At 40.7% G+C, this 24,147-nt stretch overlaps 1 protein-coding gene across 1 annotated transcript; it reads right to left on the bottom strand.

Annotated features, from left to right (window-relative positions):
* Positions 1-2,383: 2,383 nt before the first annotated feature.
* NXT2 (nuclear transport factor 2 like export factor 2) lies at positions 2,384-11,898 on the bottom strand. The gene is made up of 4 exons (XM_072626747.1): positions 11,348-11,898; positions 9,862-9,948; positions 8,554-8,698; positions 2,384-3,173 (listed from the first exon to the last, which is right to left on the bottom strand). Exons 1-4 carry the CDS (start codon positions 11,360-11,362, stop codon positions 2,995-2,997), a joined length of 426 nt encoding a protein of 141 aa, XP_072482848.1. The 5' UTR covers positions 11,363-11,898; the 3' UTR covers positions 2,384-2,994.
* Between the last annotated feature and the right edge of the window lie 12,249 nt (positions 11,899-24,147).

Below are 24,147 nucleotides of genomic sequence, written 5' to 3'. Positions count from 1 at the left end.
CTCCCCCTCCTTTCTCCTCTCCTCCCCTCTCCTCTCCTCTCCTCCCCTCCCCTCCCTTCCCCTCCCTATCCCTTCCTCTTCTCCCCTCCCCTTCCTTTCTCCTCTCCTCCCCTCCCCTCTCCCTTCTCCTCTCCTCTCCTCCCTTCCCCTCCCCCTCCTTTCTCCTCTCCTCCTCTCCCCCTCCTTTCTCCTCTCCTCTCCTCTCCTCCCGTCCCCCTCCTTTCTCCTCTCTTCCCCTCCCCTCCCCTCCCCTCTCCTCCCCTCCCCTCTCCCTTCTCCTCTCCTCCCCTCCCCTCTCCCTTCTCCTCTCCTCTCCTCTCCTCTCCTCCCCTCCTTTCCTTTCCCTTCTCTAGGTTAAATATCAACTTATCAATGTCCTCCCCAAAATATGGTCTCAGAAGTCAGCACAATACTCCAAATTCATCCCAACCAAGGGAAAGCACAGCATACCTATTGATTGTCTCTCTTTGCTTGCACTGTGCCTCTCAATGTGGCCTAAGAATGGATTAACTCTCTTAGCTGGAACGATCACTGAAACATGTAGCTCTTTTCCAAACTGCTGTCCAGACCCACCTCCCTGATTCTGTACTTGTGAGGTTAATTTTTTGAACCCAAGTGTCCCTTTAACCCAGTGAAATTCCATCTTACTAGATTTGGTCCAATAATCTAGCCTACCAAGATCTTTTTTGAATCCTGTTTCAGCCAGTGCTGGGTATCCTTCTCAACTTGGTGTCACCTGCAAATTCGATAAGATTTCTGTCTCTGTACACTTATCCATATTGACAGAGCACAAGGCCAAGGATACAGGCTTGGGGCATTCCACTAGTGGTCTAAAATGTCGCTGAACCCTACTCTTTGAATCTGTCCATTTAACCAGCTCCAAATCCACATAATTATATTGTTGTCTAGACTATATTTCTTTATCTTGTCCCCAAGGATAGGATGAAAAACTGTCAAATGCTTTGCTAAGATTCAGAACCTGTAATTAAGACCCAGAATTGACCTCAATTTGATCCCTAAGTCACAAAAGTTTTGAATGATTCACTACTTTGGTTTAAGAAATTCTTTCTGAAGTTCTAAAAACACTTGTCTATAATACATTCTCCACTTCATCCTGTAATTAAGGAAACTTTGGTAGTGCCTGATGCAACCACAAAGGTAAAGTCCCAATATGGGAGATTCCCCTGTCAAAGAAACATGTCTACATCTGTAAAACTTTTGCTTGTTAATATTCCCAGCATATTTCTAAAAGGGCCCCATTCTTCAAGAGAAACTTTGCCAAGGCCAACCAGACCTATTTTTCAAGGGAACATGCTGTAAGCAAGGCTATGGCCAATTAAAAAACTGATACATGTCAAAGCAAAGATTCCAAAGTAGAACAAAGACAGTACATTGTCTTTTCATCAACTGTCAGTCACTTTTCAATCACGTCTGATTTTTCATGACCCCATTTGGGGTTTTCCTAGCAGAGATACTGGGGTGACTTTCCATTTCCCCCTCCAGTTCATTTTACAGATGAGGAAACTGAGGTAAACCGGGTGACATGACTTACCCAGGGTCACACAGCTAGTAAGTGTCTGAGGCCAGATTTGAACTCAGGAAGATCAGTCTTCCTGACTCTAGGCCCAGCACTCTCTCCACTGCACCCCCTAGTTTAGACTCTAAAGTCTAAGGTGGAGCCTGCCAATCAAGATTCAGAAATAGTATCTTAGAAGGGGGTTGTTCAGTTGTGTCTGACTGTCCGTGACTCCATGGACCATAGTAAACCAATGTTGTCCATGAGGTTTTCTTGGCAAAGAAACTGGAGTGGTTTGCCATTCCCTTCTCCAGTGGATTAAGGCAAACAGAGGTTAAATGACTTGCCCAGGGTCACACAACTAGTAAGTGTCTGAGGCTGGATTTGAACTCAGATCCTCAGCTCCAGGCCCAGTGCTCTATACATTGAGCCACTTAGCTGCCTTCAGAAGGGTATATAACAGATGAACAATTAAAATTGGGTTGCCTCCCTAGTCACAAATGTGGTATTGAGCATTGGTGTGTAAATGGGTACAGAAGATATGATCCCTAAGGAAGTTAACTGGGCCAATTTGCTAGGACTGTGGGCATCATTGAATAAAAGTGGGACCAAAGACAGACTTAAGGTAAATTAAGGTATGTGAATATAACAGAATACCACAATACAATTAAATCAACGAATAATTAAGATAAATAAACATGAGGACTATAATGAAATGGAGGAAAAAACCCTTTGTGAAAAAGTACAAACTGAAAACAGAAGAACCAGAGGAAAGAGTCTATGTTAATTACAACCATAGAAAAGGAAAAGTAATGAGGAAGGGCAAAGTAGCTGCTGAATACTGGTAGTAACTACAAAACTGAAACATTTCTCCATCAAACTTTTATTCAAATATATCTAGTCTCAAAAACAGTTTGGTTCTACAGGATTTTCCTATTAACTTTAAAATTCATTAAAAATCATGATCTAAATATCATTTCACAAGTACATTTCCAGAACATCTGAGTAGTGATGAAAACCCAGCTAATAAAAGTTAGAATTGATTTGATTGTCCTGACTTACATGGCTCCTAAGTTGAGGCTACTTTGATGTTTACTGAAAGGAGGTGAATGTTTGTGTATTATTAACCCTGTACAACACTATACATCCAAGGTGTGATGCTAAGCTAATGAGAGGGCTCATTTTTGTGATGGCTTAGGTTTATATCGTTAATTTCTTGGGTTAGGTACACTTTTAACAATGCAATAAGCACTCAGCATTTCAGTAGCAGTATTTAAAAGGTATGTTACAGTCAAACACAATTCCACTGCTTTTAAGAGTAATCACGAAAGTTGACATATCAGTTCTGGCACACCCTGGGTTTACAATACTTTTGAAACGAATGAGACAAGAGGAAAACACAAATGAATTTCAAAGTTTAAAGAGAGAATACTGGAGCATTTGGGTCAGAGACAAGAGAGTTCTATTTTTGGCTAGGCCTAACTGTTCCAATCCTGAAAACGGAAGCAGTCACTTGCGATTTTCCACATGGTGCTGTTAGGCATGACGTGGGCAGTCAACAGGAAATTCTGGTTGAAAGAGCGCATTTTGTTTCCATCAAATTTCACTGTTCCACAGGTTACCACGAGGACGGTTACTTGGTTCCGAGTGGCTTGCTCTACACACAAAAGAAGAGGGAGAGAATGGCAACACCCATAAAAGCAGATTCTTCAGTTAGTTACAACAGGACCCAAATCATCTCTCCTCTTTCCGATCCTAATTCCTAACGTACAGGTTGGCTCTCATGTCATTTGCCAGCCAAAATGCCACTTGCCCTCCTTATTGCCTCTAGGGCAAAGCACAGACTTCTCAGGTTGGAATATAAAGTCCTTCATCATCTGGCTCCAAACTCCCTTTGGAAATGTTTCTGTGGGAGTCCCCTTAAAACCCTCTCCTATTTGCTATTCTGTAAACCCACATTCTGTCTCCCCATCTCTGTGTCTTCCAAGGTAGTATCTCTCCTGTCTTCCTTTTCTCCCCCAAAAGTAATAATATTAGTTCTGGAATATCCTCCCTTCCTTACGACCTCTGCCTCAATATTTCTTTTCAATCAAGTTTTAGACCAGGTACCACACAAGGCCTTCCTTGATTTTCCCCAATGGTGGTACAATTTCCCTACTCCAATTATCTCAAGTCTTTATAACATGCTGTCTTCCCCCAGCAGACTTGAAGCTCCTTAGGGACAAAAATGAACTCTTCTCCTTCTTCCCTCCCCTCCCTTCCTTTCCTTTCTCCCTCCCACCCTCCCTTCCTCCCTTCCTCCCTCCCTTCCTTCCTTCCTTCCTTCCTTCCTTCCTTCCTTCCTTCCTTCCTTCCTTCCTTCCTTCCTTCCTTCCTTCTTTCCTTCAAAAGGACCAAGCACTATTCCCTGCACAGAGTAGAAATGTTTCTTAAATTGACCTTGCCATCTACTCTAACTAGAAAAACTCCAGTATCAACACAGATGATATATAGATATCCTGCCTGTATTATCTGACCCACAAAGTCAGAAAGTTAAATGCCACAGGTGCATTTCAAAGACATAAAAGTCCTGTTCCTTCTAGATGGATGACTGAATATGTAAAGTCGAATACTCTATGGGGTATAAAGGCTGCATTTCACAGGGTGTTTTTACACACCTCATTCACTTTGCTCCCTCACAAGCTATTTTTGCTGGGGAACTCAAGTCACCCAGAAATAGTAACAGAAAAGGAAAAGAAAGACTTATGGCCCACCTAGAAGGGAAAGAGATCATGAAATATTAATTGTTGCAATTTGAGTCCAGGCCTCAACCACATTTTTGAAGCATTAAAGGACTCTAAGAAATCTGAATATATTACTCAGCAATTCTGGGTAACTCTTGTCTAGATTTTTCAGGGTACAGCAGCAAGTATTTTCTTGAGAATTTCTCTACTTCCTTCCCCTGCACCCTAAGTCCCATTTAACCCTGACATTTCATTGCATGAGTCAGGTAAGCTCATGAATCACCACAAATAGGAAACTATTCCAGGATACACAGAAAAAAAAAATTTTCAAATGGGAACAGCTTGGAGGCCAAATACTTGATTATTGAATGACTCTAAAGCTTTATTCCCTCCTAAAATATCTCTCCTTTCATGAACTTCTGTAATTTGTCTCAGCTCAGAAAACTAGTTAAGGGGCAGAAGTCAAAACCTGAAGAGATCGGGGAGGAGCCAAGATGGTGGAGAAGAAGGACATACCTGCTAGAGCTCTACCCCCAAAGCCCATAAAATATCTGTAAGAAATGACTCTAAACAAATTCTAGAGCAGCAGAAGCCACAAAACGACAGAGTGGAAGAGATTTCCAGCTTAAGGCAGCCTGGAAGGCTGACGGGAAAGGTCTATCACACCTGGCTCAGAGTGGAGCACAGCTCAGCCTTGGCCACGGTGGCAGGGACAGGCCTGGAGTGGGCCTCAGGGTATGGAATTCCAGGTAGCAGTTGTTGTTCCCAGATTTCTCAACCCACAAATGCCAAAGACAGCTTCAAAGGTCACTGTGAAAGCTCTTTCTTCTGGGTGAGAAGGGAACACGGTCTGAACCTGGCCCTAGGCAGCAGCAGTGTCCATTTTTGGAGTTTTTAGCCTAAAGACCCTAGGGAAATTGGGCACCTGATCTGCATCTCAGCCCTGAATGGCAGTCCTGGGGTGAGGACGAGCTCTGGCATGGTGGAGCTGGAGGTGGTTGTGGAGAGGGAATTCTACTCACAGATCCTGGGAAGAAAAGTTTGTGGTTGCTTCCAGACCACAGCACAGGCCAGGAGAGGAGCTCTCCCTTGATTTTTGCCACTTTGGAGGAACTGAGAACTTACAGGTCCCTAGAGTATACCCTCCTCTTGACAAAGGACTCAAAAGTCAAGTAACTGGCTGGGAAAATGCCCAAAAAAGGGAAAAAAATAAGACTATAGATGGTTACTTTCTTGGTGAACAGGTATTTTCTTCTTTTTGGATGAGGAAGAACAAGGCATACCATCAGAGGAAGACATAAGGGTAAAGGCTTCTGCATCCAAAACTTCCAAAAAAATATGCAATGCTCTCAGGCCATGGAAGAGCTCAAAAAGGATTTTGAAAATCAAGTAAGAGAGGTGGAGGAAAAATTAGGAAGAGAAATGAGAGCAATGCAAGGAAATCATGAAAAGTGAGTTAACAGCTTGCCAAAGGAGATCCAAAAATATGCTGAAGAAAATATCACCTGTAAAAATAGACTAACCCAAATGGCAAAAGAGGTCCAAAAAGCCAATGAGAAGTAAAGCAGAATTAGCCAAATGGAAAAGCCAAAAGCTCACTGAATAAAATAGTTTCTTCAAAAATTAGAATGGAGTAGAAAGAGGTTAATGACTTTATAAGAAATCAAGAAATTAGAAAAAAACCAAAAGAATGAAGAAATCGAAGACAATGTGAAATATCTCATTGGAAAAACAACTGACCTGGAAAATAGATTCAAGAGAGACAACTTAAAAATTATGGGACTATGTGAAAGCCATGATCAAAAAAAGAGCCAAGACATCATCTTTCATGAAGTCATCAAGGAAAACTGCCTTAATATTCTAGAACCAGAGGTAAAATAAATACCGAAAGAATCCACCAATCACCTCCTGAAAGAGATCTGAAAAGAAAAACTCCTAGGAATATTGTAGCCAAATTCCAGAGTTCCCAGCTCAAGGGGAAAATATCGTAAGTAGCCAGAAAGAAACAATTCAAGTATTGTGGAAATACAATCAGGATAACACAAGATCTAGCAGCTTCTACATTAAGGGATTGAAGGGCTTGGAATATAATATTCCAGAAGTCAAAGGAACTAGGATTAAAACCAAGAATCACCTACTCAGAAAAACTGAGTATAATACTTCAGAGGAAAAAATTGTCATTCAATGAAATAGAGGACTTTCAAGCATTCTTGATGAAAAGACCAGAGCTGAATAGAAAAATTTGACTTTCAAACACAAGAATCAAGAGGAACAGGAAAACGTAAACAGGAAAGAGAAACCAAAAGGGAGTTACTAAAGTTGAGCTGCTTACATTCCTACATGGAAAGATAATATTTGTAACTCTTGAAATTTTTCTCAGTATTTGGGGAGTTGGAAGGATTATACACACACACACACACACACACACACACACATGCATATATATATGTATAGGTATATGTATATATATACATATGCATAGATATATGTATACATATATCTATACATATGTATATATATGGACAGAGGGCACAAGATGAGTTGAATAGAAAGGGATGATATCTAAAAAAATAAAATTAAGTGGTGAGAGAGGAATATATTGGGAGAAGAAAGGGAAAAATGGAATGGAACAAATTATCTCTCATAAAAGAGTCAAGAAAAAGCTTTTTCAATGGAGGGGAAGAGGGAGGAGGTGAGAGAGGAGAAGTGAAGCTTACTCTCATCACATCTGGTTTAAAGAGGGAGTAACATGCACACTCAATTTGGTGTGAAAATGTATCTTACACTATAGGAAAGTAGGGGAGAAGAGGATAAGTGGGGTAGGGGAGGATGACAGAAGGGAGAGCAAATGGGAGGAGGGAACAATTAGAAGTAAATGCTCTTGGGGAGGGACAAGGTCAAAAGAGAGAATAGAAAAAGTGGGGGGCAGGACAGGATGGAGGGAAATATAGTAAGTCTTTCACAACATGACTATTATGGAAGTTTTTTGCATAACTACACATGTATAGCCTATATTGAATTGCTTGCCTTCTCAGTGGGGATAGATGGGGAGGAAGGAAGGGAGAGAAGTTAGAACTCAAAATTTTAGGAATGAATGTTGAGAATTGTTTTTGCATACACCTGGGAAATAAGAAATACAGGTAATTGGGTATAGAAATCTATCTTGCCCTATAAGAAAATAGAGGAGATGGGGATAAGAGAAGGGAGGGGTATGATAGAAGGGTGGGCAGATTGAGGGAAGGGGTAATCAGAATGCAAGGTGTCTTGGGATGGGGGGAGGGGAGAGATGGAGAGAAAATTTGAAACTCAAAATCTTGTGAAAATGAATGTTGAAAACTAAAAATAAATTAAAAAAAATAAAGAAAACTGAAAAAAAAAAGACTTGAAGAGATCCCAGATCTCTAGGCCTCTAGACCAGCAATCAATAAACATTGATTGAGCCCCTACTATGTGCTAGGCACTGGGCTAAGTGATAGGGATTTGAAAGGAGGCAAAAGTCAGTCCCTGACCTGGAGTTTACAGTCTAAAGGAGGACACAGCACATAAACAAATATGTACGAAGCAAACTATAGAGAGGACAAATAAGAAATAATTAAGAGAAGAAAGGCACTGCAAGTCAGAGGAATGTGGGAAGGCTTTCTGTAGGAGGTGGGATTTTAGTTGGGACTCAAAGGAAGCTGAGGTGGGGGGAAGCGTCAGTAGTCAAAATGAAGAAGGGAAAGTGTTGTAGGTATGGAGGACACCCAGGGAAAGTGCCCAGAGTTGAGAGATCGGAATGTCTTGTTGGTAGAACAGGCAGGAGGCCAGTGTCACTGGATGGAATAATATGTGTTGAGAGGTGGCGGGGGGTGGAGGGGGGGTGGAATAAGGTGCGAGAAGACTGGGAAGGTAGGAGGTGGCTACGTGATGAAAGGCTTTGAATGCCAAGTGGAGAATTTTGTATTTGCTCCTGAAGGTAAGAGAGAGCTAATGGAGTTTATTGAGTATGGGGGTGACATGATCAGATGTGCATTTCAAGAAAGTAACTTTGGTGGCTGAAGGAAGGATGGATTGCAGTGGGGAGAGACTTGAGGATGCAGATCCCCTTCCTCCCTCCCCCCACCCCGGCTATTCAAATAGTCCAGGTGTGAGGCCTCTATTTTCTCTTCTGCCAAATGATGGGGCTGAACTAGAAGGTTCTTTCCCTGGTTTTATGATTCTGTGACTGACTAGTAGTAAAATCCAAAATTCCTCAACAACCTACTTTGACTAATGAAAGTCTAACCCTGAGCACAGAACAAACTCGTTATTGCACAAGAAAATCGCTGGTCTTACCGTGAACCGGTTGACAGTCCACTACATTGATCTGAAACTCGCTGGCAGGCAAAGCGTCAAAAAATTTGATCAAGTTTTCTTGTCCATTCACCACATTTCCATTCCAAAGCAAAGTAGCTGTATCAAGGTACAACCTAGGCATCATCTAAGGAAAAGTAAAGACAGAGATTTCTGTTCTATGCCATTTTTTTCTGAGACCCTCTCCACTTGTCTTGTACCACTAGTTAATATTCACTTGCCAAACCCCATGTCATCAATTCTACTGGAATATATACTCTGTTCTCCCTTCAGAGAAAGTGACTAATGAAGAAATGTCACAGATTCTTAATGAAAATATTCTAAATTTAATTTGATTTTTTAAAATTTGAATAGAAAAAACCTGGTATGGGAAAGGTTAGGGATTTCAACTGTATAGTGTCAAACCAACTGGGCTGTGAATCAAATACCTTTCTAATGTAACCAGAAATGGTCTGTAATATGGGAGGGGGGTGAATAATAGACATTTACATAGACTTCAAGGCCTGCGAAGTGCTTTATGGCAGAAGTGCCAGACTCAAATAGAAATGGATCCCTGCAGCTGTATATTAACTTAGAAAACCATAAATTAACATCATCTGTTTTTATTTCTTGTGTTCAACATTCCCCAATTACATTTGAATCTGGCTCAGATCACATTTGGGAATGTTGTGGCTGCTTGAGAGTTTGATACCTCTCTTTTACAGGTTTTTCCATTTTATCCTCCCAATCACCCTGGGATAGAGATGCTGTTATGATGCCCATTTTACAGATGAGGAAACTGATGGAAGAAGAACTTAAGTGACTTGTCCAGAGTCACACAACTAGTAAGTATGTTATGCTGAATTTGAACTTGGATATTCCTGACTCCAAGTCCAGGGCTTCATCTAATATACCACCTGCAGTAGTTACTTAAAAACAAAGGTTCAAATTAGGTAGCATTAAATTAAATGTCACATCTATTACCTGGTGGGCTCTCACTAGCATTGTCCTATTTTGGTACTCTGGAGTCACAAGCCCTGGGTTTAAATCCTGCCTATTATTTTTTACTCCTTGTGACACTAAGTAAGACTTGACTTTTCAGAGCCTCAGTTTACTTAATTGTAAAATGAGGGGATTGGACTAAATGACTTCAAAGGTTCATTCCAGCTCTAACTCCATGGCTAAGAAATATAAAACAGCTGGTAGTAAAAGTGGACAGAAATATCCAGTCACTTATGCAAAGCAGCCGAGGAGGCTGTAAGTAAAGCCAAACGGGTCTCAGTTTTTTTTTTAAGTGCCTATAATACTCACCCTTCTTCTTTTATCAAGAGTATCATAATAAACATTCACAAACTCTTCAGCAGCTCTGCATGCCTGATCTGCACTGGTTTTAAAATCCTAAAAGAAAAAAATCAGCATATACACTTATCAAAGCTGTGCCAAGTTCATCTCACTTCCACAAAGGCAAGGGAATAAGCATTCCCTTAATATCTCATTTGATCCCCACAACCCTGGAAGGTAGTTGCTATTATTACCCCCAGTTTACAGTAGAGGAAACTGAGGCAGACAGAAGTTTAATGATTTGCCCAGGGTTACAGGACTATTAAGTCTATGCCCCTCCCCGCCAGCTCCATTTGAACTCGTGTTCCTGATTCTAGGTCTAGAGCTCTATGTACAGCTCGGTGTACTTCTGGCCACCTAGCTGTCTGGATAACTTGAATGTACATTACTTAGGTGGCCTCTGAGGCCTCTCCCATCTCTAGGTCCAGGATTTTCTGTTACCTTAAACAAATCACTTAGTGGGCCTCTTGTTCTTTCTCTGTAAAATGAAAAATGAGGGGGTGGGGAGTGGGTGGCCTGGGGGGGGGGGGGGGGCCGGTCCAGCTCCAAGGCTATGATATGGTGTTCGACCTTGGACAAATTCCTTCCCATTTCCGGGCCTCTTGTTCCTCCTCCCTGTATGACCTTGAACAAAGAATTTCCTGGGCCTCACATTCCTTTTGTGGAAAATGAAAAAAAAATCGGGAGGGGGGGGCTTGATGGCCTCGGAGGGCCTGTCCAATCCTAGGAGTACGATGCATGCGATGTGTGACCTTGGGCAAATCCTTTCCCTTCCCCCGGCCTCAGTTTCTCCTTCTGTAAAATGAATGGGTTGAACCCGACGGCCTTTGAGGCCCCTCCCAGATCTAGCCTACCATACTACGTACATACGTACCATTTCACCCTAACCACTTTTATTTCTCTGGACTTTTCTCCGTAAAAGGGGCGGTCAGGGGCTGAGGACTCTCATCTCTAGGTCTAGTATGCCGTTGGGTCTGTTCGTCCCCCGCCCTGCGCCTCGGTTTCCCCAACCCGAATAACCTCGGAAGCTCTCGGGAGTCCCGGTTACGTTATTTGGCGATCCGAGCCACATGGGCACTTGTCTCGCTCACCCTGGGTGGTTTTCCGCGCAAAGTTCAAGGGCCCTAGGCGGTTGCCCCCTCTGGAATCAAGACATCGCCTCCCACCCCTGCCCACGCAAGGATCCCGGACAGGTATCCACCCCTGCCCACCCATCCGCCGGGGCTCTTCCCTCCCTTTCTCGATGTCTCGAGTTCTCTCTGTCTCTGGCTACCCTGGCTGTCTCCCGGATGCGCGGACCAAAGCTCGGCCTGCCCGGCTTCTTGAGGCCGAGAAGCGGCGACATCTAAGGGCCGACAGGTGTAGCCCCACCAGCCCCCCACCCCCATCCTCTTTCCGATCACGTCCCCTCCCCATCACCCTAATTCCGCCCAGACAAACTGCGCTAGGGACTAACCGCTGCTGTCGCCATCTCTGCTACCAAGCGAGAATGGAGAGCTTTTGCTGATCGGCCCCGGGGACGAGGTCCACAGGCGGCTTGGGGGCTGCTCCACTCTAGAGAGAATGGAGAGCTCAAGTTTTCAGGTACCTCCGCAGTACTGAAAACCACTAGGAGCTCTCCGACTTTCTCCACCCGCCTCTCTGGCCTTTTATAAAGGGATCATGTGACGTAACAATATCTGCCAATGCTGATTGGATGGCTGAGCCGCCAGAAAGTGTTCCTTGAAACCGACGTCCAATGAAAATCCAGGAATACGGCTCCTGGGCGGTGCAAATATGAGGAGGTGTAGCAGGACGGAAAAGTCAAACAAAAGGGGCGGAACCGTATCCTGGCGACGGCGTGGTGGGCGGACTGAGGGTATCTATTTCCAGGGGGCGTTGGGGGGGGGGGAGGGGCGGTGGGCCTTTTATATTAAATTAAGAATATTGCTCAAATGAATGGATTCCCGGTTTTCCGAGAACCAGAAGAGGGTGAGTCCTAACCTGAGACTCTGGAATCCCTATTTTACTGGAAAAAAAAGTGATGCGATTTGCCGCGAGCTTCCGTTTTTTCTCCTCCCCTCCCTTCCCCTCCCCCATCCCACGTCACCCTCACGCCCTCCCTCACGGTCTCCTTCAACCCAAGGAGTGATCAGTATCCTTGCCAAAGCCAGCTAGTCTATTAGTGACCCCCATGTCATCCCTTCATTTCCAGCAGATTGATTCCCACAGATCTTCAATCCCTCTCTGTCTATTGACTGCTTCCCCACTGACTCCAAACACTCAGCCTCAAAAAAACAAAACCAAAAATCCACCCGTCCCCCAGCTATCATCCCATAAATTTCCCACTTATCTTCTCCCTTTGGTGGCTCCACTGATCATCCACCACTGATGCCTCCACCTCCTTTCCTCTCACTCTTAATTCTATAATCTGGCTTCATTATTAAACTTGAAACTGCTCTCTCCAAAGTCACCAATGATCTCTTAGTTCATTTGAACTCAGGTCTTCCTGACTCCAGACCCAGCATTCTCTACCCACTGTATCAACAGCTGCTTGCATAATAGATGGGTAATAGAGAAGCAATAGCCTCACTTTTTCCCAATAAAACAAAGCCAGAAACTCAGGCTGGGACCCTCCCTGGGATATGGCTGGTATAAATCCAATGGCCTTTTCTTCAGTCCTCATTTTCCTTGATTTCTCTGCAACCTTAGACCCTTAATCACCTCTTTCTCCTTGGTGGTCTCTTCTCTCTGGGTTTTAGGGATACAGTTCTCTATTGCTTCCCCCCTACCACTAACCATCCATTATGGAGGCAGCTGGTGATATGGTAGGTAGAGTTGTGGGCCTGGAGTCAAGAAGACCAGAGGCGAAATTTGGCTTCAGATACTTCTTAGCTATATGACTTTGTACAAGTCTCTTAGCTTCTGTTTGCCTCAGTTTCCTCAAGTATAAAATAGGGATAATAAAAACATCTATGTCTCAAGGTTGTAGTGAGGATTAAATGAGATCATATTTGTGAAAAGCACTCAGCACAGTACCTGGCATAGAGTAAACACTATACCAGTGTGTATTCTTGTCCACCTTTCTGGTCTCTCAAACGCATTTACTGAATTTTTCAGTCAGGTTACTCCTGCTAATAGTAGGTGTTCCCCAAGTCTCTCTCCTGTATTTTCTTCTCTTCGCCCTCCATACTCTTTCACTGGATGATCTCATCAGCTCCTATGGTTTCAGTTCTCAACTCTATTTAGCTAACTCTCAGATCCACTCATCCAGCCTCTCTTATCCAGACCTCCAGGGTCTAATCTCCAACTGCCTATCAGACATGTCCTGTAGACATCTTAAACCTAACATGTCCAAAACTGCACTCATCTTTCCCCCCAAAAGCTCCCCCTTTCCCCTGACTTCCAGATTCTATTAAGGGCATCACCATCTTCCCAATCACCCAGGATCACAAGTGGCATCCTCAACTCCCACTCTCTCTCATCCCTATATCCAATCAAGTGGTATTGGTTCTAACTTCATAACATCCCTTGTATATATTCCCTTCTCTGAATAGATACAAGTATTTTGTATGTTTTGGCAGATTGATCCCCATCTATTTTCTTCGTTTTATAGTTACTTGGAACAAGATTTTCTTATATACTATTGCCTCTTGTATTTTGTTATTATTACATGGAAATGTATTGATGTTTGAGGGTTGATTTTGTAGCCTGAAACTTTACCGAAACTATTTATTAGTATCTTTGCTGATGCCCTAAGATTTTCTGACTAAAACATTTTATCATCAGTGAAGAGGTATAGTTTTATCTCCCTTTTACCTATCTTTAATGTCTATCTTCTTTTCTTGCAATTGCTAGCATTTCGAGGAGAATATCAAATAATAGAGGTAAGAGTGTCGGGGATACGGAATTTGTGGCCTAGGGACTACACATGGCCCTCTAGGTCCTCAAGTGTGACTCTTTGACTGAGTCCAAACTTCACAGGACAAATCCTCTCAATAAAAGGATTTTTTTCTATAAAACTTGGACTCGACTGAAAGTCTGCACTTGAGGATCTAGAAGGCCACATGTGACCTGGAGGCTGCAGGTTCCCCAGCCCTGGATACATTTGCTTAACTCCTGTATTTATTGGGAAAGGTTCTAGTGTACCTCCATTGCGTATGGTGCTTGCTTTTCCGTTCAGATATAAACTTTTGATGACATTTTTAAAAGTCCCTTTATGTCTCCTCCTCCTCCTCCTTTCTTCTTCTTCATGTGACTGTTGTACTTTGTCAAAGACTTTTTTTCACATCTTTTGAGATAATTTTGTGATCTTGGATATTTTAGTTTTTAATATAATCATTTATTCTTTTGTGTCCCTGGAATGAATCCCACTTGGTCATAATGAATGATTTTTTTTGAGGAATTACTGTAATCTATTTGATAAGACTTTAAAAATTTTAGTCACTGTTCATCAATGATATTGGTCTCTAGTTCTATGCTTTAGCCTTTCCTGGTTTAAGTGTAAGGACTATATTGGTCTCATAAACAGAATCCAATTGGATTCTTTCACTTTTTGAGAATAATTTGTATAGTATTAGTACTGATTATTCTTTAAAGTCTGATAGAAGCCATTTGTGAATCCACCAGGACAGACTTTTTTTTCCCTTTGGTAATTTCTTAATAATCATTTCTCATTCCTTTTCTGACGTTGGATCAGTTAAGATCCCTGTATGATCTTCTGTTGCATAAAGTATTTTATATTTTTGAAGGTATTTTTCTATTTGTTTTGTGTCCTCAGTTTTGCTAACATGTAACTGTACATAACATACTCTATTGTTTTTGTTTCTTCTGGTTTTTCTGTGATTTCACATCTGTTCCCTTGCTATTTTGTTCATTTTTTGTCTTCTTCTTTGTAATCAAATTGGTCAAAGGTTTATCAACTGTTAGTCTTTGCAAAGAACCAGCTTTTAGCTTTATTTAGCATTTTAATATATTTTTTTTAAGATTTTGGTTAATCTATTTCTCCTCTAATTTTAAAAATCTCTTTTGTGTTTACTTCAGGTTTATTTGTTTGTTGGCTTTCTAATTTTTAAATACATATTCATCTTCTCTTTTTGTCTTTTGTTAATGTATGTTTATAGGGATGTGATTTTTTTCCTCTGAGGAGTGTTTCAGCTGCATCCTAGAAATTTTATTATGTGATAGAGTCTGAATACAGGTCAAAGAATACTTTTTAAAAACTTTATTTTTCCTGGGATTTTTTTGTCTGTGTTTTTTTTGCACCATGACTAATAGGGAAAATGTTTTGCATGACTGCACGTGTAACCTCTATCAAATTGCTTGGTTTCTCAGTGAGGTGGGAGGAGAAGGAGAGGGAGAGAGAGACAGACAGAGAGAGAGAGAAAGAGAGAGAGAGAGAGAGACAGACAGACAGACAGACAGACAGACACAGAGACAGACACAGAGACAGACACAGAGACACAGAGACAGAGACAGAGACAGAGAGACAGAGAGAGAGACAGAGAGAGACAGAGAGAGAGAATTTGGAACTCAAAATTTTTTAAAATGAATGTTAAAAATTTTTACCTGTAATTGGAAAAGAATTAAGCATTTGAAAAATTAAAAAAATTAATTTGTTATGTAAGCATTAGAAAACACTATCATTTTCTTTTACATAATTATTCATCAATTTCATGATTTCTTCTTTGATTCATTCATTAGGATTTCATTTTTAAGTCTCCATTTGAGTCTGCATTTTAAATTTTTCCAAAATTATGAATTTTTCCCATATATACATGTACATGTACACATATGTATGTATATATGTGTGTATATATGTATATATGCATGTGCATATGTGTATATATGTGTGTATGTGCGTATGTGTATATTTGTATATGTGTATATATATACATATACATACATATGTATGTATGTATTGCAAGCATAGTATTTGATCTCTTCAAGTTATTTTAGTTTAATCTACTAGAAGACAACCCCATTCTCACTGTCTCTCTTTCTCCCTCAGGCCTCCTCCCTTTCTATTTGCTGTCCCTACCTAGTTTTGGTGTCTTATTAGTTGCTTTTACTTTCTTCCTTTTATCTGAATGTTTAATTCTTCCCCTCTTTTTCTCTCAGTTAAGTAGTCAAGTAATATCCTTCTCTCTCTGATTTCTTTCAACTTGTTTTTAGTTTTTATTTCATTTTTGATGCCTTTTTCTAAAAAGGATTTCTTTTTCTTTTTCTCTTAGTTACTTATCTTCCTTTTCTTTCTATTCTAGATGTTTATTCTTTGATACATTGTCCTTATACTTATTTAGTTCTTCTCTGTATTCCTCATGAATGAATGCTTCTAAAGTCTTTATTTTGGGTTCTCTCTTGTAAACAATTTCACTGCTACTGCCTTGTAGATCTTGTCCTTGATCCATTATTTTGTTGTTCCTTACTCTTAGAAATACTGATTCTAGCAAGCGATAAAGAAGATATTGGAAAGAATATGGTTAGGCCCCCTCACTGTGAAGTTTATTATTATTCTTAGCCTCCTCATGGTCACTTCCTCTGAAATTTACCATGAAATCTCTTTGAGTTCATGTCAGTTGCCCTCAGAAACTCTCATTCCTCTTTTCCTGAGGCAGGATGACTGGGATCTCTAAGCACCAAATTGCTTACTCATTGTACGATCCTCATTACCCTTTATATTATATCTCTCTTCCCCTAAAGGAGTCTCCATCAATGGTCCCCCCTCTCACCACTGAAACAAGATTTACTAGTTTCTTTTTTTTTAATATTTATTTCTTTTAGTTTTCCACAAGATTTTGAGTTGCAAATTTTCTCCCCATCTCTCCCCTCCCTCCACCCCAAAACACAGCGCATTCTGACTACCCCTTCCCCCAATCTGCCCTCCCTTCTATCACACCTCTCCCTTCCCTTATCTGTATCTTGTCTCTTTTCTTGTAGGGAAAGACAGATTTCTATACCCCATTGCCTGTATTTCTTATTTCCTAGTTGCATGTAAAAACAATTCTCAACATTCATTCCTAAAACCTTGAGTTCCAACTTCTCTCCCTTCCTCCCTTCCCACCTCCCCCGCACTGAGAAGCAATTCAACATAGGCTATATATGTGTAGTTTTGCAAAAGACTTCCATAATAGTCATGTTGTGTAAGACTATATTTCCCTTCCTCCTATCCTGCCCCCCCATTTATTCTATTCTCTCTTCTCACCTTGTCCCTCCCCTAAAGTGTTTATTTCTAATTACTCCCTCCTCCCATTTGCTCTCCCTTCTGTCATCCCTCTCACCCCACTTATTCCCTTCTCCCCTACTTTCCTGTAGTGTAAGGTAGATTTTCATACGAAAATGAGTGTGCATGTTATTCCCTCTTTAAGCCAAACGTGATGAGAGTAAGCTTCACTTCTTCCCTCTCACCTCCCTTCTTTCCCCCTCCATTGAAAAAGCTTTTTCTTGCCTCTTTTATGAGAGATAATTTGCTCCATTCCATTTCTCCCTTTCTCCTCCCAATATATTTCTCTCTCACTGCTTGATTTCATTTTTTTTAAGATATGATCCCATCCTCTTCAATTCACTCTGTGCCCTCTGTCTCTATGTATGTGTGCGTGTGCGTGTGCATGTGTGTGTGTGTAATCCCACCCAGTACCAAGATACTGAATAGTTTCAAGAGTTACAAATATTGTCTTTCCATGTAGGAATGTAAACAGTTCAACTTTAGTAAGTCCCTTATGACTTCTCTTTCTTGTTTACCTTTTCATGCTTCTCTTGATTCTTGTGTTTGAAAGTCAAATTTCCTATCATCAAGAATACTTGAAACTCCTCTATTTCATTGAACGATCATTTTTTCCCCTGAATTATTATACTCAGTTTTGCTGGGTAGGTGATTCTTGGTTTTAATCCTAGTTCCTTTGACTTCTGGAATATCATATTCCAAGCCCTTCAATCCCTTAATGTAGAAGCTGCTAGATCCTGTGTTATCCTGATTGTATTTCCACAGTACTCAAATTGTTTCTTTCTGGCTGCTTGCAATATTTTCTCCTTGACCTGGGAACTCTGGAATTTGGCTTCAATATTCTTAGCAGTTTTTCTTTTTGGATCTCTTTCAGGAGGTGATTGGTGGATTCTTTCAATATTTATTTTACCCTCTTGTTCTAGAATATCAGGGCAGTTTTCCTTGATAATTTCATGAAAAATAATGTCTAGGCTCTTTTTCTGATCATGACTTTCAGGTAGTCCCATAATTTTAAAATTGTCTCTCCTAGATCTATTTTTCATGTCAGTTGTTTTTCCAATGAGATATTTCACATTGTCTTGTATTTTTTCATTCTTTTGGTTTTGTTTTCTAATTTTTTGGTTTCTCCTAAAGTTAGCTTCCATCTGTTCCATTCTAAGTTTTAAAGAACCGTTTTCTTCAGTGAGCTTTTGAACCTCATTTTCCATTTGGTAAATTTTGCTTTTTAAAGCATTCTTCTCCTCATTGGCTTTTTGGACCTCTTTTGCCATTTGAGTTAGTCTATTTTTACAGGTGATATTTTCTTCAGCATATTTTTGGATCTCCTTTGGCAAGCTGTTAACTCACTTTTCATGATTTCCTTGCATTGCTCTCATTTCTCTTCCTAATTTTTCCTCCACCTCTCTTACTTGATTTTCAAAATCCTTTTTGAGCTCTTCCATGGCCTGAGAGCATTGCATATTTTTTTGGAAGTTTTGGATGCAGAAGCCTTTACTCTTATGTCTTCCTCTGATGGTATGCCTTGTTCTTCCTCATCCAAAAGGATGGAAGAAAATACCTGTTCACTGAGGAAGTAACCTTCTATAGTCTTATTTTTCCCCTTTTTTGGACATTTTCCCAGCCAGTTACTTGATTTTAGAACCCTTTGTCAAGAGGAGGATATACTCTAGGGACCTATAATTTCTCGGTTCCTCCAAGGTGCCACAATCAAGGGAGAGGAGTCTACTCCTCTCCTGGCCTGTGCTGTGGTCTGGGAGCAAACACAACTTTTCTCCCCAGGATCTGTGAGTAAAATTCCTTCTCCTGAGCTTCCACCAGCTCCACCAGCCAGAGCTCCTCCTCACCGCAGGGGGCCACTCAGGGCTGAGATCTAGATCAATTCCCCCAGGATTGTTAGGCCGAGGGCTCAAAAAATGGATGTTGTGCAGTCTGAGGCCAGGGCTATCGTGGGACCCTGCTCCCTTCTCACCCAGGTGAAAGAGCTTTCTCACTGACCTTTGAAGGTGTCTTTGGCATTTGTGGGGATCTGGGAATTGCAGCTGCTACCTGTGACTTCACACCCTGAAGCCTGCTCTAGTCCTGTCCCTGCCACATGGTGCCAAGGCTGCACTGTGCTCCACTCTGAGCTCAGTGTGATAGACCTTTCCTATAGGCCTTCCAAGCTGTCTTGGGTTGGAAATCTCTTTCACTCTGTCTTTTTGTGGCATTTGCTGCTCTAGAATTTGTTTCAAGTCATTTTTTACAGGTATTTTATGGGTTGTGGGGGGAGAGCTTCTACAGGTCCCTCCTTCTACTCCTCCATCTTGACTCTGCCCCTCTACTCTTTTCTTTTAATATTTCAATATCTCCCCTTTTCTTCTCACCCATTCTCCTGTTAGTCCTCTTCTTCCTGAAAGACAATAAAAGTTATTTTTCCTTCCTTGTTAACATTTGATTTGATGAGAGTACATTGCATATTTTTCTTTGTCTTCTTCTTCCCCTCCCCATGTCCTGTGCTTTTTCACTCTTTACTTTAGTCCCACAAAAACATTGATTTTACCTGTAGGCTTGGTGTTGTAGGGTTTAGTCCATAATATTTCAGACCTCTCCATCATTATTTCTGTATGACTTCTGAATTCACCCTTATCTTCTTGTGTACTTTTAGGAACCTATCTCATAATGGATTCTCTGTTGCTATGGTTCATGTTTGCTGTATTTATTTATTCTTCTTATATTTCTATTGTCTGTGGTGCTTTAAAAGCAAATAATTTGTTCAGGTGTGATTTTCTTTCTAGTAATGTTTTGAATACTTTTTTTTTTTTATTGAAGGTCCTTCTTTTGTCATTGATTGCCAGTTTTAAGATTTGCAAAGTATGCCACCTTGTTTTGCACCTTGAGCTCCTTTGCTCTCCAGACACATTATTACATTCCCTCCTGTTGTTTCTAATGGATGCAGAATAGTCTTGTGTTGCCCAAGTATCCCTTCCCTTTATATTTGAAAGTCTTTCTCATGGTCAGTTGGAGAATTTGTTGTTTGTCATTGGAATTGTTAGATTTAAGCACTATATATGTCTTGAAGTTTGCAGCATAGGGTTTTGTTTGTTTTTGAGGCAATCTGTGAATTTTTTTGATTGTCACTTTGCTATTTTCAGAAGTTCTGAGAGCTGAGAAACAGGGAATGATGGCAGGACATTTTGAATTATTGAACAGTTTTCTTGTATTACTTCTTGCATTGTGGTGTTCCAGTTTTTCTTTTTCTTTTTCTTTTTTAACTTGTCTGGAACACTAAGTGTTCTGAAAGACCTAATCTTTAAGGTCTCTCTACTCATCCTACTTTTGAGATCAATATATTTTGCCTATATGGAAATCATACTTTCTTTGAACATTATTGATTTTTGTTTCTCTCCTTCCTGATTGTCCTTTACTTCCTTGTATTTGTATTTTTAATTGGTTATTTTTTCTTTTGTTTCTTTAGTGTGATGGCACCATGGACCAAATTTTTCAATTCTGCCAATTATTTCTACTGTGCAGACCACAAATTGTGCTTTCAAAATTCTTATTTTTCTTGTTGATCTGAAAGTTTGGTTAAAGAAAGTAAACAGGCCAGATGATATGTAAATTCATATTGTTTATTTCCTTAAAACTAGCTAATAAATGATCATGGAGCCAGTAGGAAACTTCTGACTGCCAGACAAAAGGAATGAGAAGGCTTAAATCCATTTTAGAACAATCCCAACTCAGGGCCTCTAAGTCACTCAGTTAATGACCTCCATACATGTTTAACCATATTCTGAGAAAGGAATTTTCTTTTCTTTTTAAAAATTTTTAGAAAATTTATTTATTTTCAGTTCTTAACATCCACTTCCCAAGAATATGAATTCAAAATTTTCTCTTCTTCTCTCCCCACCCCACATCCCAAGACGGCATGCACTCCATCCACCCCTTCCTCCAGTCTGTCCTCTGTTCTATTATCCTTCTTCCATCCCCCTTCCCTTCTATTTTCCCATAGGGCATAATGTATTTCTATATCCATTGCCTGTATAGCTTAATTTCCAGTTGCATGCTAAACCAATTTTTAACATTCATTCTTAAAGCTTTAAGTTACATGTTCTCTCCCTCCCTCCCCAGCCACCCTCATTGAGAAAACAAGCAATTCAATATAGGTCATACATGTGTAACAGTGCAAAGCACTTCCATAATAGCTGTGTTGTGAAAGACTAATCACATTTCCCTCTATCCTATACTGCCCTCCATTTATTCCATTCTCTCCCTTCACCTGTCTTCTCACAATAGTGTTTGCTTCTGATTATCCCTTTCCCCAATTTTCTGCCCCTTTTATTACCTTCCCTCTTCTATCCCCTTCCCCTTTGCCTTCCTACAGGGTAGATTTCCATAACCAATTGAGTATGTGTTATTCCTTCCTTAAACCAAATCTTATGAGAGAAAGGCTCCCTTATTTCCTTTCATCTCCCCCCCTTCCCCTCCATTATAAAAGCTCTTTCTTCCCTCTTTTATGTGAGATGATTTGCTACGTTCTGCCTCTCCCTTTCTCTTATTCCTAGTACATTCCACTCAAGAGTAAATTTTAGTTTTTTTACATATTCTCCGTTTATATTCAGGTCAACCTATGCCCTTTGTCTATGTGTATACACACACACATATACACATACGCACATACACACATGTATATATACATACCTACACATAAATAATGTACACATACATACATACCCATTTACACAACTATATATGTATGTATGTATGTAATCCCTCTAATGACTGTAAAACTGAAAAAGATCTCATGAGTTACAAGTAACATCTTTCCACATAGGAGTGTAAACAGTTCAACTTTAATGAGTTTAAAGCTTCTCTTTTCTGTTTATCTTTTCATGTTTCTCTTGATTCTTGTTTTCAAAAGTCAAATTTTCTATTCAGCTCTGGTCTTTTTAACAAGAATGCTTGGAAGTCCTCTATTTCATTGAAATTCCATTTTTTCTCCTGAAGTATTATACTTGATTTTGCTGGGTAGGTTCTAATTCTATCTCCTTCAATCTATGGAATGTGATATTCCAAGCCCTTTGATCTCTTAGTGTAGAAGCTGCTAAATCCTATGTTATCCTGATTGTATTTCTACAATACTTGATTCTTTCTGACTGCTTGTAATATTTTCTCTTTACCTGATTCATATTTTTCTTGGAGGTTTTGGATGGAGGACCTTTGATTTTTTTTTTCTTCTGTTTTCATGCTTTGTTCTTCCTTGTCACCAAAGTAAGATTCTATAATCTGATTCTTTTTCCAGTTTTTGCTCATTTCACCAGCCATTTACTTGACTTTTGAGCTCTTTGTCAAGGTAGCTCTCTGCTTTCAGTGGGGGTGGAGGATGTACTGTCAGCTGCTTGATTTCCCCACAATCTGTGGGCCTAGAGCTCCAGAAACAGTGGCTGCAGCTGCCCCTCCTGCTGCTGTGGGTTCCTCCTCCCCATTCTGCTGCCTTGGGACTGGGGCTGGACCACTCCACTCTCCTGCACTGGTCCCACAGATTTTTTCCACTGACCTTCCAATTTATCCTTAGCGTTTTGGGGTCCTGAAGTATGAAAACCACTACAGGTATGAGAGATTCAGTCTCCCCAAGGTCTGTGGCCCACACTGGACTGTGCTCTGCTCCCAGCATGAAGTGATAAACACTTCCTGGTGACCTTCCAGGCTGTCTTGGCCTGGGGATTTGCTCCACTCTGTCCTTTTGTGGGTTCTGCAGCTCCAGAATTAGTTTAGAGCCATTTTTTAACAGGTATTTGGCTGGGCTTGGTGGAAGTGCTCTAGAAAGTGCTTGCTATTACTCCATCATCTTGGCTCCACCAAAAGGAATTTTCTTAATTGAATAGGTGGTAAATAAAATAAGACAAGAGGGCTGACAATGTGTCAATTGAAATTACAACCCTGGATTTCTGTTTTCTTTACCACTAACATGCCATAACATAGTCTATGTCCATAAAATATTAAGATAAGAAAAAGTTCCAATATTCAAGATAGTGTCTCTGATTAAGGTTCTCATCCTTAGTGGTCATAAACAGAAAGAATGCTCTTAAGGCAGCCCCATCTGGCCTTGTTGACATAGGAAGAGGTATTCTCTGAATTTTACTTCAGAGAACAAAGAAGTTGCTAGGCCCAGGCACTTCTTCTGCTTGATTAGTTTAGGCTCTGGCTCTTATTAAAATCTGAAAAGGATATTAAATTCCTTTAGGACTTTAAAGAAGTCCTAAGGGATTCTTTAAAGACATTTAGGAACATCCTGTTGTGGTTTCATGATCTCTTGGGAATCCATAGGGTTCTTTCCCCCATCAGGTATTCATTCCTTTTCCTTTCTTATGGGTGCAGATTTTGTTTTGCATTATTTATCCATAGATGTCTAAATTCAGTTGATCTGGAGACCTCATTCTCTTTGTTATTAATATCTTCCCTTCTGGGTTATCTACTTATACTCAAGGTGTTTAACTGAGTTTCCTTCCTTCTGAGATCTTCAGTCTTTCCCCCTTTATTCTTCTCACTCTCTAGGTCCTTTCTTTTATGGCAGTTTCCCTGGGGGCTGAACCTCAAAGACATCTCAGTCTGCTCCCACATTGGACAATTTGCTTTTCACTGGTCTAAGTCTTGGTCCTAAATATCTTCTGAGGGGAATGAACTGATCCCAGTTAAATACTGGGTTCTTTGCTTTCAGCCAGCCTAGTGGTTCCATGAGCACTGATATCCTGACTCTGTTTCCTCTGCTCCTCAGTTCCCTAGTTGAGTATTATTGTTGCACAGAGAGCTGCCACACTTGTCCCAGCCTGAGCAAATTTCGGTTATTGGAGGCATTAGGAGGATGGGGTATGAGCTGAATTGAATTCTGTTGATAGTCCATGGGTCAGCTTGTGCTGCCAGAGTGTGGCAGGCAGTGGGGGAGGGAACACTGAGTATGTTAGGAGGTAGGGATGTAATGTTTTTATCTTCATGGGGCTCTTGGTGTCCTAAACCATGGAAACAACTGAAACTGTTTTATCTCTTTCATACAATTCCTATTTTGGAGAGGTTTGAGAGGT

Source organism: Notamacropus eugenii, chromosome X (assembly GCF_028372415.1).
Source record: "Notamacropus eugenii isolate mMacEug1 chromosome X, mMacEug1.pri_v2, whole genome shotgun sequence".
NCBI classification, from domain to species: Eukaryota; Metazoa; Chordata; class Mammalia; order Diprotodontia; family Macropodidae; genus Notamacropus; species Notamacropus eugenii.
Note: the sequence above shows the minus strand (reverse complement) of the source record. Positions and strands in the feature narration are given on the sequence as shown.

Bases quoted from the DNA above. Each gene is read 5' to 3' on its own strand.
- NXT2 (XM_072626747.1), bottom strand. The intron at 8,699-9,861 runs GTGAGTATTATA...ACTTTTCCTTAG, and splicing joins CTCTTGATAAAAGAAGAAGG to ATGATGCCTAGGTTGTACCT. The intron at 3,174-8,553 runs GTAAGACCAGCG...TTTTGTGTGTAG, and splicing joins GGACTGTCAACCGGTTCACG to AGCAAGCCACTCGGAACCAA.